At 43.3% G+C, this 16,170-nt stretch overlaps 1 protein-coding gene across 1 annotated transcript in view; it reads right to left on the minus strand.

The window, feature by feature from the left end:
• Positions 1-14,376, minus strand: part of LOC105200897 (toll-like receptor 6) — a 60,788-nt gene extending 46,412 nt beyond the window's left edge. Inside the window, exon 1 of the mRNA XM_011168699.3 lies at positions 9,619-14,376. Coding sequence (XP_011167001.1) covers positions 9,635-13,321 — 3,687 coding nt within the window. The 5' untranslated portion in view covers positions 13,322-14,376 and the 3' untranslated portion in view covers positions 9,619-9,634. The remainder of the gene's footprint in view (positions 1-9,618) is intronic.
• Between the last annotated feature and the right edge of the window lie 1,794 nt (positions 14,377-16,170).

Consider the following 16,170-nt stretch of genomic DNA (forward strand, 5'->3'; position numbering starts at 1 on the left):
GCGCCGCCGCATCGATCGGGCGTAAGAAGCGCCTTCTGTAATCGCACCAAGCTTCATTACACATTCATGCGTATCTTTACGAGTATAAATACGTCGATGATACGGATTTCAGCGCGTACAAGAAGAATCCATTAATACGGCAAATATTTTGCTATTAGGATCCACGGGTCGCGGTTGAGCACAAAAGCTCTGAAGAGGGGGGTCGAAATAAAGTATACAAATCGCGCCAAGTGTCTTAAGGAGGACCGTGTAAATTTTTCAAGAGCGTCTCTCCCCCTCATCGTCGTGCCGCGTGAGCTGTCGCCCGTCTCCATTGTACAAGGGAAAGAGAGTCTCGAAGAGCGCAAAGGGCGAGTCAGAAGCGCTAATAAAAAGGAGGGTGAGAGAAGCGCGTCGCGCGATAAGATGAAAAGCAGCGCAAATTAAAAAGTCGGAGTGGTGCTTAAGCGAGACGCGCAGGGAAACTCGCCGGATGAGGGCTGTATAAGCGGGCGTGGCGTGGCGTGGCGTGGCGTGGCATTCGCGACCATAGAAAATCGTAGGGTAAAGGGAAAAGACGTTCTCCAAATTGACCAAATACACCGTCAGATAAGTCGTTTAACGGCTTTACCGGGAAGCTGTCCCGCTGTTCTACCGCATCGGGCTGGCTTGAGAGAAAAGCCGTGAAGTGACGATGACAGTGCCGCGTACAAGTCGGGCTAAAAGCACTATAAAAGCGTTCTGCGACCTCCTCAAATGTCGCACGGCGATGCAGGTGTTTTACGGGCATACCGCGCGGCAGCGCTCGATAAGTTTAGTAAAGATTCTAAGAAGCAGCTCCGCGTAGCGAGCCGCCCGCCGTCATAAAACCACATAACTTCGCGCGTCACGTCACCTTCTCCAGAACGGACGAATCCGTCACGCGTCTCGTTTTAGAAGCGTTACAGCCGTCAATTTCCGGTTTTTATCTACAAGCCTTCTTCTCTTCACATTCCTAGTTGCGACACGCAAATTATTTCGAAATCTCCGATTTCATCTTTTAACAGATTTCTCAACTAAATTAGAGTCGCTTTTTCCTTAAATAAAACGTCGAGATATCAGTAGTTTCCAAACTATGTAACAAGATAAGATTCTAGAGACGAAATAAGTTAATCAAGTACTAATTTCTTAACTTTCGGTAAGTAAGGTGCATCTGATTATGAATAACCTTTCTCTCTCTCTCTCTTTCATAATGATCGTAATTGAAAGACAAAACTTTCAAAAGATTTCCTAGATAGTTAGATTTAAATAGAGGAAAGTCGCCAATAATTATTGGCCCACCTCTCCTAAAGCGGTACCTCCCGTATTTGTCGAAAACGGTTTTTCTATATAAAATCTGCTAAAAACAAATTCTTGAAAAACGACAGTGAAAGATGCATGATTTTATCTTGCAAATTGCATAATTAAAACAATAGTGAATAAATTATTGATAATATTAGATCATTTTATGTGTTTGTAGCTTTCTAAAACTGTTGTTTGTTTATTATATTTTTCTCTTCCTCTGTGAAAATTGATTATAATTACAAAATCTTCAATTACAATGTTGATAGATATTTTATATTTTCACATTTTTCACATTTTCTTTAATACTTCAAGGTAAGAAAAATATCGTCGGACGCAATAGTTCTATTAATAAAGCACAAAAAAAAACACGTAAAAAGTGAGAAAGTTCAGTTCTGGTCTTTTAATTTTAATTAAAATAAACTTTGTTGTTTAATATATAAAAATATATTTCATTAATTAATTTATCAATTTACTTTACAGTTGACTTCTTCCCTATGAGACTTTGTGCGAAATCTGCTATTATTGTGTAGGGTGCCGATTTTTCAATCGCTCTTTTTGGATTATGGTGCAAAAACAATTATTACAAAATAGTAGTATTATAAAAACGGCTATACCATCTGATAAAAAATTTTTACCTTGTATTTATGTCTTCAAAGGCTTATTTTTAGCTTTTGTTTAAAGAAATATTGTTTAAAAACAAAATGGAGAGCCAATATAGGAGAGCGGCTCTCCTTTATATTTAAGCGATACAGGAACGATGCACTATTCACGATTTAGAAAGGATATTACAATATATAGATTGAAATGATATCCCGCGTGTCAGTGACCGAAGTTTCGACCATCTCGTTCATCGACGAGCCCGATCATTACTTATTTATTACACGGCGGCGACTCGTCCGGTTGCATGCCGATGACGCGCTCCGTCTGTCACCGAATGTGAAAGCCGGAACCGATCCTCCGAATGCGTCCTATACTTTTTACGAGCGGTTCCGTCGCTCGAAACGTCAAACGTTGAACGCTCACGGGAGTTTCCCCGGGTATTGTGAAGAAGGTGCACTCGTCGCCGGCTTATTTGACTCGTTTCGTGTGCGGGCATCACGAGTTACATTTCCACCGGCATTTCCGACGGCAGCCCGCACTAAAGGCGGGGCACAATGGCGAACAGCCGGAGAGAGAATAGGATCTCCCGAAGGTATACGACAACGGAGTGTACAATTCGGAATGCATTGGCGGAAGGACGGAGAAAATCGCCGTAAAACACCGCGCGTCGAACCGACAATGAAAGGGCAAGAAGACACGGGGATGCTTCCGAGCCGCATTTTGCCGACAACGATGACGGCGATGACAACGACGAGGACGGACAATGCATCCGCGGTGTATTGGCGAGCGATATGCCAATCTCGGAAATGTAATACCATAGTCGTGTCGATTCGCGAAAACCCTCGTCGTCCCTCGTCAGTCGCTCTTTCGGGAATCACCGGAGACAAGTCTTCCGGATCATTGACTCATACTTCGAGACGTGACTATACGCCTGCACGACTTTCCGTGTCCGTGAGAGGATCGATCTCTCGCGAGCGCAAACGTACGCATAAACGAAAATGCATTTTGTCGCTAAAACCTTTCGGGTTTTATAATACCGATCGGCATTTGCGATTTTTTGTTTGTAATTTAATTGCTCGCCTAAAAGATAATGAAATAAATATCGTTAAAATCAATACACTTTAATTTTTTAAATTAAATTATGAAATAAATAGAAATTTCATTAAATTAAATTCAATCGTAAAATTTTAATTAACTAATAAAAACTAATTTTTACATTGAAAGTTGAAACGCGCTAAATACTGAGGAACTGGTTGAAATTTTAGATATTTAGGTCACTTTAATTTTTTGTGTGCGTAGATAAAACAAAAAATACACGATTTTACGTACAGTTTTCATTAAAAGTATTAAGTTCCATAAAATTAAAAATAAAATAAAAATAAAGATTTTTGATAATAAATTATTTTACATTTTGCTAGCGTAAAATAATCTGCTGTTATTAAGTATTTATGCAAATAAAAAAAATAGAATATAAAATAAACAAATGTATTTTACGCATTACTAGAAATGCTATTTTTTATATACTTTTTTAAAACACAATTTAATTAAAAATGAGCTTTATTCAGTCATAACTGGATCTTCGTGTCAATATTTCTCTCGATTTTACATATTTTTTCAAATTCATCAAACTGCGTGCAGAATAAATTTTCATAATTATAAGTTGAACAAGAAGAATAATATCATGATATTACATTGATAATCAGTTTAATAAAAACGATGCTAACAAACATATCTATATCAAATGCTAATATTATATATATATATATATCTATATATATATATATATATATATATATATATATATATATCTTATCCTCTTATCTGTATCCTTATCTATATCCCTTTCCAAACACTGTTCCCAGAGAATTCGTTGAAAAATAACACCTCAGTCAAGGATCGAACCTGCAACCTCTCGACTTTCCGGGACAGGTGTCTTAACCACTTCACTAAGACGTATGACCGAATAGTTAGAATCGAATAAGGCTCATCTTTAAATAGTTGTTTTCATATATCGACCTATCCTATTGTTCATTTTCTAATGTTGAAATGTAATGTTAATTTAAGCAATTTAATAATTTATAGGTTAAATTACGAAAATAGAGAACAATTATTATAATAGATTTTCATTTGTAACCCATTTACCTGTAATATTAATAAATCTAGTTAATAATTCAATTAGAGTAACAGTGAAAGTAATGATGTAATGGGAATATGAAATATTTTTAGTTCAAAACCAATGAATATTAATGCAGGATAATTCGAGACGGAGTCGCGCGTGTGAAGACAGCTGTGCTACTTCATTACTACAATTTCGTTGACGTAAATTTTTTGCTAATCTTAGCAATACGCTCCATACTTAATTTTTAGATACATCCGCCATCTCGTTTCGTTAATCAATTTTTTTTCGATTTCTTCTGTTTGGCATAAGCTGTTGTTATCTTCGCATTTTGATTAATGATGCAACTCTTTCTCAACGTGTTCATAATTGACGCTCAGATATAATCTTCCTCGTAATACGTGCCATAAAGTTTATCGCGCAGTTTGTACAACGTGTAGAAAATTATAATGAGCGAAGGTATACTAAAGACGTAGCATCTAGTGTAATTAATTTGGAGGCGCGATGCTTTCAGACGCACGAATACGTAATCGATCCAAACGAAGAAAAATGTATATACATATATTACATATATATACATATATATGTTACGTTATTACAATTAACTCGAGCGTAATTATAAACTAATAATTAAGAAACTTGGCGCCTTGTTCGGCCATTTCCGTCGTTAGATCTCGCCTCTCGCGATACATTTTCTCGCAGGAATTCTTGAGCATCGATTACCGGTCTAGTCTAGCACACGCTTATTTACCTGCATCGCACGTACGAAAAACTCACGCGCTCAACTGCTCGAGTCGAGCAGACCCGCGTCACTCTTATTTCCTTTCACGATGCGTGACTTTTAAACACGTAATCCACTAGATTATGTATACGAGCGCTATTTCGGATAAGGCATGCAACGAAGCGTGGAATCGTGCTGTTGTAAAAATCAGCGCAAAATTAGCGCGCAAACATTAGCCGCGACATGTACCGTTTTCGATTTTTCCAGGCGACGAACTAAATAACATAGTTTAACACACGCTATATCGGAACAGTGTGTTTCTTATGATAAATTCGTAATAATCTGAAATTATTCAGGATGCCGCTGCATTCCGCTTCCGCAATTCCAAGCGAGTTCCCGTACTTGGGAGACACACGCGCTTAGATAGAAGTTGGGATCGTATTTTAACTACACTTGTTTCCCTAATATGACTAAAGTACGGCGTGTATGGAGAGCATAATGAACGGCCATCTCGCACCGAAGGTCTATACGCTTAGAACGTACGCCGAAACGTGCTCGGCCACCTACGAGCGTGCGAGAAACGAATTAGTATACAAATCACTTTTCAATTTCTTGTTCCTTTTCTCCGAGAGAGTATGCAAGGTCGACAGCGAACCCATTTGTCTTCTGGACTCGGGCGCGCCCTTGTCAAGTACAGAACGAACGGCGCAGGCAGGTATACCTACGATCGAAGATTCCACCTGCCCTTTCGTAGACATTTCGAGTACGTTCTTCCGTCGACGGGAGTTCTATTAAGGCGTTTTACTTTGCGACCGCCTGGACCGGTTTTTTCTTTTTTTTTTCCTCTGAGAAGATTGAAAAGCTCCGCCTTCACGATGACGTTATCGCGCGACGAGCAGTTAAATGGTTTCCTCGAAGGATCGCGAATCGCACGAAGGGGAAAAGATCGCGAACGTTCGGAAATCCCATCACCGAAAATACGAGAAACTACCCTTAACGAGTCCTATTCTACATGGCCGTAAGTTTCCGCTCGAAGTCGAGAAAAGGGGCCGAATTCGACGACGACGGCGGCGGCGGCGCGACGACGACGATATCGAATTGCCGCGCGACGGGCGCTTAAACGCTCGTTACGGACTATCGTATGATAGCTTAATCGATAAAAAGTTGTTTCCAGCCGCGATGTCGTACATCATACTCGAAACCGAAACTGACAACGAAATCCCGCCCTTAACAGTAGGCGTATGGAACGCGATAAATCACGATAAAAAAAAAAAGAAACGCAAGATCGTTTCTCTTCGTGAAGCTGGCGAAAGCGGCCGGCGTTCTCCGTGCAACCGTCTCAAGATTTCGCAAATCGCATCCATTTGCGGTCCATCCGGCAGAAAGCGAATGGCTGCGACACCCTACTATGAGAATAGACGAGCTCGTGAACTAACGTGACAATAAGCATTTCCACGTTCTGGCTAAATAACTTCTTTGCGTAATCCCGTTGGGAAAGAAAGAGAGAGGGAAAAAGAAGAAGAGAGAGAGAGAGAACTGGTATCGATGCAGCTTATCGGCGACTTAGCTTTTAATGGAAGCGGCGACCACGCAGGCGCCAGCCTGGAAGTTTATGGGGTAAAAAGGGACCTTCTGGACTTTCCCCCCGGCCCTTCTCGTATCTTCAGCTCGCCCTTTCGAGCCATGACCACCATTTCACGCGGAGCTCTCGAGGTAACAGCTGAAACTGAAGCGTGTCGCGGAAAGTTAACGCAGCGAATGGCCGGTCACCTGATACAAAGAAAATCGGGGGAGCCTGTCTGGCAGTTTGTGGTCAGGGGAGAAAGGCATTGTTGCGAGCTTGCGGGGAATCGGACGATCAATTGACTTTCCTAATTTTCCCGCGCGTCGCGTTGGCTTTAATGTAACGTCCGTCGCATTCGGCCTCCCTTTTCCACATTGCCGATCTGCGCGACAGAGATAATTCTATTCGGCTGGTGATTACAAAGGCACGAGTCGGGCGGACGAGTCGGGCGGACGAGCAGGCGGATCACGAAATTACTCGTCATTTCCCGATGCGAGAGGGCAGAATGTGAAATAAAATCGCTGTTAAATGTGCAATAATGAGTTATTTTAGACAATTATACATTACATTACGGCCACTAAATGATTGTGGTGAAAATTTCCTTTTAGAGCATGCACGAAAACAAAGAGAGTAAAATATAATTTATTACAATATAATTTAATTATCATATTAAATTAAATAAAGTGAAAGCGATTTTGTCATTACTTTACAATAAAGACAAAATGCTCTGTCGCGAAAAGAATATTTTTTTTTATTGTAAACGGAAAGGCTATTGAACCAAATCTAATAATCATAGTCTAATACAATATTGAACATTATAGATGTATTAACTAGATTCCAGTTTCTGATTTCAACTCTGATAAATGCATATTTGCTGTTTGCTTGTTATTGCAGCTGGTTATTGTAGTAAATTCATAGAACGAAATGACGAACGAAATATACATTAGGTATACATTTATTACAAAGCAAATATAAACGTAATGGAGATGTGACATGCGTATTTGTCACATCTCTATTTTCGTAAACTGTAAATCATGGCAAATAATACTATTGCAATTAAGAAGTTAAAAAAGTTAAAATTAAATGTATTAAGAAATTTTAGCACTTCTTATGTATCATAACAATATAAAATAGTTGACAATTATTGGCGAGATTTTATTGTGAAATGTTTTCTAAACATGAAATCTATATTTTTAAACATGAGCTATATATTTTAAACTTCATACTTTGAAGAAGAAGAATAAGACTTTTTTACATTTTCATAACACATGATCTTTTCTTTAAACTACATCAGAAAATCAATATAACGTTCAACTTTCTGATCTTATTTCTTACAAATGTAATGCATTTTGATTTCAAATATTCGAGAAGAACATAACAAAACTTTATAAAAATTTTTTAATTTAGTAATTAAATAACCGAGAAATAACTCAATGTAAGGCTTTGCAAATTAAATTCAATTAGTGCAAATAATGTTGCCAATAAGATATTGCCAAGATTTCCATATATCAAATACTTAACTTTATTATTGTATCGCTGTTATTGGCAATATTTATTATTTACACTAATTGAATCTAATTTAGCAATTTTTTCATTATACGAGCAAAATTTATTGTACAACTCTTTCAAGACTTCTTAGAATTGCATTATATAATTTTCTTGAATATAAATAATTGTACAATTTTATTATCAGTTCCACATAGTTGAAGAACTTTGATAAAACAAGATTGTTGAGAAAGCATTTTTCAATTAAATGAATTCATTATATATGATTGCTGTCACTCATCCATTTATATTAATAGCGTGTGAGAATACGAATGAATTTATTACGAAAATTACATCAATCGTACAACATGCGAGACCTTCGTCAAATTGATTGCGAAATCGACATTTAAGAATGAACGATTGCCGAGTTTACGGTCTCCCGTGCTTCTGGCAGGGGATTGGATTCGGACAAAGCGAACTTAATCGCTAATTGAGTGAGAATAGTTATGAGAGCACAAATGGTCCGGACGATTGATGGACTTTCCTAGTTCGCTGGCCACTGGCGGACATGTAACGACGGATTTAATGCGACTTTTCGTATATTTCCCGTCGACCCATATGTTCGTGCAAAACCGACCGCCGAAAGATGACCTCATTCATGCCCCCGATCACAATAGCGCGAAATGTGTCGCCGTTAAATGGGCTACAGGTCGAGTAGAAGAGCGTTCAATGGCATGACTACCACCGCCTCGTTAGCCTGTCGTTTAGGAATTATATATAATTTGAACCGTTACCATTATATAGGTACCACGCGCGTCGCTCAGCGCTTTTATGGGCACGCGAACATCGATTATGAATTCTATTGGGTTAACGACGAACGACTTTGTACTTAGCCAACTTCCCATCGTAAGTATTCAGCAACCGGAAGCAACGTTACTCCCATTTTGGGATACAAAGGCGCGTTATGTACACGATCTTTCATCGAGAAAGATTATTGCTGAGGAAATAATACTCGCTCTTGTACACTGTATGAGAAATTGTAAGATTCATGTATCCAAATGATACGATATTATATAATGTGTGCGTCTAGAATTGCAGTAACTCTTTAGATGAATCTTTATTCGTATCTGAACGATATGGTATAATCTGTTATATAAACTTGAGCATTGCAGTAGCTAAAGGAAAATGCATAAATTCGTAATTCACAATTATGAATATCATATATTACGTCATATCCAATCATAGATTTAGTTACGAATAATCGTTATTGTTGATGCAGGAGAAAATCATTTCAAAGAGAAATAACAAAAATGTCGTATAATGCATTTCAATTATGTTATATTTATTTTTCCTCCTAAATTATGTCATCGAAATAAATATTATTTAATTCCGCGTTATTTAATTTCAACATCACAAAACATAATTTTTGTATAAAAGTTTGTTCGTGCGGCAATAAACAATAATAGTACTATCGGATATTTCGAAATCTACTGGACGATATGAAATAGATATTCATATGCAAATATCCATCAGATATGTATACTATGGAGGATCAATTCGAAATTATTGTAAAACCATTTCTACATTTGTAATATCGAGCCAGTTCTTTATTGAATTTTGATAAAATCCTGCTTTATGAGTTAAACGTACGAAGTTTAATATTACAAAAATACTTTTCAGAGTTTCGTGTTTCTTTTTTTCTTCGTGATATATGAATAACTTCATACAAAGGCAGAGTTTGAAATACATGAAGCAAACGTTCTGTTATATGAGGGACATTAACGTGTGTACTATTCTAAAAACGAAGGAACATGTTATTTTCTTTCTTACCTAAATAACGGCAGCTCTACGTCCATTGATGATGCACCGGTGGTGGCGGCGGCGGTGGCAACGGCAGGGGTCTCTCTAAAACGGGAACGGGAACAGGAGACACGTCCGGCATGGCGAACCTCAGCTTCTGCCAGAACAACTTGTCCCCCCATACCAGCACAGTATGCGACGAAATTCTCTTTTTGAGATCGGCATCGAGATCCCGTGGGCACACACCGCCCACCAGAAGTAAAATTACCGAGCGGCCCTTTCCCTTGAGAGCGTCCCTCAGGGCCGCCTTGAATTCAAACCTGGACCACTCGCCGTGCAGAAAGTTCTTGGACAATACGAGAATAGTGCGCCTCGAAGAGTCAGCCGCTTCGGCTACGGCGTCGGCAACGTTGCTGCCGGCACCGAGATCTCGATAGTGTAAGCACAGCCTATACGAAGTTTCAAGACCCGGCACGAGAATCGTCGAGACGAAAGCCTCGTCGACCGCAGAATAGGAGATGTAGGCGTCGAACGGTTTCTCCTGATCCTCGAAGGCTGCGGTCTTGTAGCACGCCCGCAGACCGCATCTACTCGCGGCCCAGGTTCTCAGAGTACGACGATGCCTGATTGCGCCGCACACCAACGCGACCGCTGCGAAAATTAGCACGACTGTGGCCAGCAGCAACGGGAGATAAGCCTCCAGCGGATGCGTCTCGACGACGGAAGTCGTGCCCGTTAATGCCGCGCAATTTATGACCGATCCGTTCGCAGGAAGAGTTATGGGCACGCCGAGGGAACAGGTGACGCTACGCCAGTCGATGATCTTCGCCCGGTTACGGGACATCCACTCCCGTACGCGATCTAGATACGAGCACTCGCAATTCCACGGATTACTTGACAACCCGATGTCGACTAGATACGAATTCTGGCCCAGTTGCCAGAGGGCGAAAGTGCCGAGTCGATTGTTCTCTAGACGCAAGACTTCTAGCTGACGCAGCGGTAAGAACGTACCATTATCAATGTACGTCAACAGATTATTCTGCAGGTACAGCTCCTTCAGATTTTCCAACGGCATTAACTCCACGCCGTTGAGCACGCTTATCTTGTTGTTCTCCAGATGTAGTACAAGCAGCCGCTTCAGACCACTGAAGGTGTGATTACGGATCGCGATGATGTTGCTGTCGTTCGCATAAAGTATCTGTAAATTTTTCCGGCCGATGAACGAATGGGAATTCAGTTCCCCAAAATTGTTCCCGTCGAGATAAACCTCCGTCGCATCCATCGGTAATCGACCCGGCAAGGTTTTATAACCAGAGTTGGAACAGTCGACGACGTTCGCCGACCAGGACTCATCGTGATAACACGTGCAATTGATCGGACATGTCATCTCGCAGTCGCAAGCGTCGAAATCACAGCAATGGCAGAGAGCGAAGCAGTGCGCCTTGTAAGTGCACAAGAATTGCGAGGGTTTGGCCTCCAACAGCGGTATAAACGACTTGTGACGATCGTAAGGTAATCTACAGTAAACGGACTCGAGATCCATCACCCTCGGATGCTGTCTCAGCGTAAACGAATTGATCCTCTGCAACCACTCCGTGGTGCAGTCGCATATAAAGGGATTTCCGCCGATGTAGAACTCCGGAAGTTGCCTGTTAGATGGCACCGCGGTAAGTTGGAACGCTGAGAGGTTCATCGTGACGATCAGATTCGCGTAGAGATCCACTCGAGTGAGATTCGTCTTTGCGAAGAATGTCTGCGGCTCTACGGAGGATATCAAGTTATTGTTGACGAACAGTAGCTCGATGGAATCTGGGATCGATCGAGAATGTATCCTCGTTAGCCGATTAAACGACACATCGAGCGTCTGCAATTTCATATTCCGTGGCGCGACACCGAGATCCGTAATAAGATTTTTATGTAAATCCATCCAATTTAATTTCTCAGGCAGGTAGCTGTAATCGAACTGCGTGATCATGTTGTCAGACATGTTCAGATACAAAACACCGGGCGCGCTCGCAAAGATGCCAGACATGTCCTGCAACAAATTTGAATCGAGTCGAAGAGCTTGAAGCGCCGGATTGCCAGCAAACGCACCGTCCTCCACAAATTCGATTCTGTTTCTGGCCAGATTTAAGATTTGCAGCGCCGGCAATTCTACGAGATCTTCCTGCGTGACGTTGGTGATCTCGTTACCGATCATTCTTAAACCATACAGGCTTGACATTCCTCGGAAACCGGGCTTATTCAGGCTTCTGATCTGGTTCTCGCCCAGATCGAGGGTCCGCAATATCCTCATGTCTTTTAGCGCCACCGGTATGCTGTCAAGATTGTTGCCGGACAGGTTTAAATCTTGCATGCTCGAGCAGTTCCGAAAGGCATCTGGATGAATTCCCCCGAGCAAGTTGGAGTCCAAGGCCAGCAGCGAGAGCGCGAATAATCCGTTCAGGGAATAAGCGTCAAGATAACTCAAACGATTGTGAGCTAATTCCAGGGTGTGCAGATTGCTCATCGGCGAGAAAGTGTCCGCTGCTATCGATTCTATCTCGTTGAATTGAAGATTTAAAATCTGCAAAGTATAGAGATCTTTGAAGATTGCCGGATCTAGCGTGGTAATCCGATTGTGAGATAAGTTGAGAAGTACGAGGCGTATCAATCCGGAGAATGTCCCAGAGTTCAACCACAAGCTGGTCAGGACGTTTCTTGACAAGTCGAGGGCGACCAGTTGATTCATGTCTGACACCAAACCGGGCGACAGTGCACTGATAGAGTTGTTTTGCAATCTCAGCTCCTTCAGCGACTTGGTCGCGTCCCGGAACATCGCCGTCGGCAAAGCGACGATTTTGTTCCCAGATAGGTCGAGGCTCTCAAGGGACCTGAGTCCGTGCAGAGCCTCGTCCGCTACTATGGAGATCGCATTGCTAGACAAATTCAATACTCTGAGACGTTTCAACGACGAGAATCCATTGATTGGTAGTACAGAGATTTGATTGTTCGACACGTCCAACGATTGCACATCCAAGGAACATGGGAGAGGAGCCGATGTCGATTCCAGTTGACGTCGCGGATGCTTTTCAGATACTTTCTCTTCATTGACATCTTGAAATCCGAGTTCCGTGATATCCTTCATCGAATTCCACGAGATGTTTAAAGTTACCAAGTTCGATAAAGAGCAAAACAGGCGATCCGGTATTTGCCAGATATTGTTCCACGACAGATCGAGTTTTTCGATCTGCGGCGTATTGTCGAAAGCGCCGCTTTCCAGCTCCAAACTATACTTGGTTTTGCGTCCATTCAGCGTTCTAACAGTCAGATTACGAAGATCGCGCAGTCCGCTGAGTAACTTGGCCGGCCAGTGCACTAACTTGCATCCGGTCAGCTTCAACGACCGTAGCCGCCATAGATGAAGGAAGCTGTCCACGCTGAGTACGCCATTGTCCTCTTCCAGATCCGAGTCCTCGCAGACGATGTTCATGGAGGTCACGTACTCGCTTGTGGCCTGAGAAAAGTTCGTCCTGAGCGAGTCGTTGCCCGTGTAACGATGCACGCAGGTAAGCGCACCATCCTGGCGCGAATCCCACGAACAATAATCGGGCAAATCGAGCCTCGGCGGCAGCTCACTGGTCACAGCGAGCACGTGGTACACTGGCACGAGCAGGCAGTAATAGGCCAATGACAGCGACAGCGACAGCGATCTTCTCCCGGGACCTTCGTGCCGACCGACGAGCCCACGCATCTTTAGTGAACTCGTTGCCTGCGCTTGGTACCGGTTCTCTGTCCCCTAATCATCACACGCCGCGCGACCGCGTCGCGTTACCGGTTATAGCCCACTGAGCTGCGCGTTTATTCACGCAAGCCTGGACGAGCGGTTGGTCACTGAAACCGTTCGCTCCGTAGCAATATAAGACTCACTTCGATTCGATTAGCGGTGAGCCTTTATAGACTGACATGAAACGCCCACTGTATAAATTAACGATAGTCGATTCGTTAATATGATCTCGAAATCGTAATTATTATCACGTAGCTTCAACTTATATCCAAGATCGTTTACACTACATCACTTTAAAGCATCGATGATTTGTTCGACGCGGTACGGATACTCTGTATAATTGGTACGTTTTTTTGTTTTTGTTTTGTTTTTACAGACGAAGATAAGCTATTCTATTGTTCGCGCGATGTTCTCTAAACTTCGTATTCGACTCGGACTCGATAGTTTTTTTTAGAACGATTGGCAATGATTACCGAATCACGCCACGTCACGTCAAAGTCGTTTAACAGACATCAACCCTGTATCAGAATGTTATCCACTTACGGTGGTTCGCTGACAAACTAATGTCGCGTCTTGCTACGACATTCCGCATTCCGACTAGGGGGACGTACCCTGTTATCCGCGCGACATTGACGTCTCGTGCAAACTCCTCGAATCGAGTTCCGAAATGTGCCATTACAAGATCCCGCACATCACAGTACTTCCTTGATGTCGATGCTGAAGCAAACACGCTCTCGATTAAGGTCCATCGAAATATCAGCAAAACTCTAACAAGACTCCAGAAGACAAGAGAGAGATTCCGTCGAAGAAAGAAAAGAGGAACGACAAGAGAAAAGGAGGATTTCGCGACCTAAGCGACAAACGCTCCGCGATAACGAAGGCGGCAGTGGGCAAATAGACAGAGGTAGAGGATCGGAGCAGAGACCGTCTCCCTACGACAGCGGCGACCGTAACGCTCGGTACGACGGCCACCGCACGACTGACGAGCGAGATCTCCTCGGCATCTAACTCGACGCAGCGTCCACCACCAATCGTTTCTACCCCCACCGAGACCGGTGGCGGCAGCACTCACACATAGCGGCGGCGAGCGGCGGCACCCAAGTGGAGTGAGCACGCGCCTACCGCAGGACCTCGGGATAGGACGAGGACGTCCTGCGTTTCGTACGCGAAGCGGCGTCTTTCTCCCCTCGGTGTAATGCACGCACACGGCCGTGTGCGCCGCTACCATTACACGCGATCGACGTACGGACTCGCGATGTGCGACGAGCGTATAGGGAAGAGAGAAGAACGAGCGGACATTGCACGCAACCTGTCTGTATCTTCTCGCCGTTCTCTCGGTCGGTCCTGCACAGGGCGAGACCGGGGACATGGTATCGGAAAAAAGCATCGACACTTTACTCGTTATTAGAGCCGACAAAAAATATCGATATCCGTACCGTGAGGCATCGAAAAAGGAAGATATCGATGAATGCGCTATCATCGTTACGAGTAAATATCGAAAAAGTAAGGAGATGGTCCTATTCTCGTGCTATGCTTTAATGTTCTCACGTATGTAAATATTCGATAATGCGTTTTAATTAAACCTAAATTCTACTTATCCAGTAATTAAACGATTAAACAGTTGCATTGTACGATTTCTAAGGATGTGACGTTGCTCTACAAGTCGCGAGTCGCTTGGTATGACCAGAGAGCTAGCTTCTGTATTTAACCAGGCCTTTCTCGAATGTCCAGGCGAAACGCAAAGCGACAGTAGACAAAAGACGTGGACTAGGTGCACGTCCGAAACTAGCTCGAGCGTTACGTGAGTCGTCGTCGTCGTCGTCGTCGTCGTCGTCGTGGACAATCCTTGACGACGATAGAGGGACAGTGACATCTTGCGCCGTCTTTACCAGTCGTCTCCATCTCGCTCGAGATCTCATTCGAGACGGAGAGCGTCTTCGTTCTGTTCTAGTAGAACTATTCCATGAGAAGGCGGAGAACGCGAGCACGTAGCGCGCTCGTTTCCACGCATACGCAGCGCATACTCATCCCGGCTACCGTCACAGCATCGAAGGATGCACACAGGGGACTGGTGGCTGGCGAACTACCGAGAGAGAGATGAAGAGAAGAACGGGTATGTGCACGACTTGTGCGATTCGATTGCCGAACTTGCACGAACAGCTGCGAACCGGTCTTTCCTTCTCCTCGCTGCGTGGAGACGCAACGCGTTTCTTCTGGGGCCCACGATATTCGGAGTATCCTTGCATTCATCCTTGCATCGACCACCAGTCGTAAAAAGGTTTCGATCAATTTTTAAGTAGCTGCCGAACCAGAACTATTCTCTTTCCCTCTCTCTCTCTCTCTCTCTCCTTCTGTCTCTTTCGCGTTCCTTCCCATTTCATATCCTCGCCCCCGCTCCGGAAACCGACAAACAACGTTCGTCGCTTTCTCCGCCGTGGTATTCCCGATCTGCAGATCGCGGCAGATCGAGAGAGCTCCAGATACGTCCAATGCTCAATAAGCCTCGCTGATTCATGCTCGTTCGGCCGACAAGCGACTTTCAACTTGATCGATGGGAACTCGAAATAGTTTGTAACTTGGTGGCTACGGTCGCGTTGCGGTTTCGACTTCGCAGAATATATTCGCGCGCCTCGCTTCGCCTCTCTCCGCCTCATCTCGTCGGCCTGCCTGTGCTCTGCTCTCGCCCTCGAGGAAGCGGGCATTAATTCATATTAAGTGTCACTTAATCGGGAACTTCGACGGGAAATAAGCGTTGGACCCCATCCTCCCTCCCTCCCTCCCCCTCCTCCCCCTCCCCTATTCGTTCCGTATCGGAT

The sequence above is a fragment of the Solenopsis invicta genome, chromosome 8 (genome assembly GCF_016802725.1).
Source record: "Solenopsis invicta isolate M01_SB chromosome 8, UNIL_Sinv_3.0, whole genome shotgun sequence".
Lineage (NCBI taxonomy): Eukaryota > Metazoa > Arthropoda > Insecta > Hymenoptera > Formicidae > Solenopsis > Solenopsis invicta.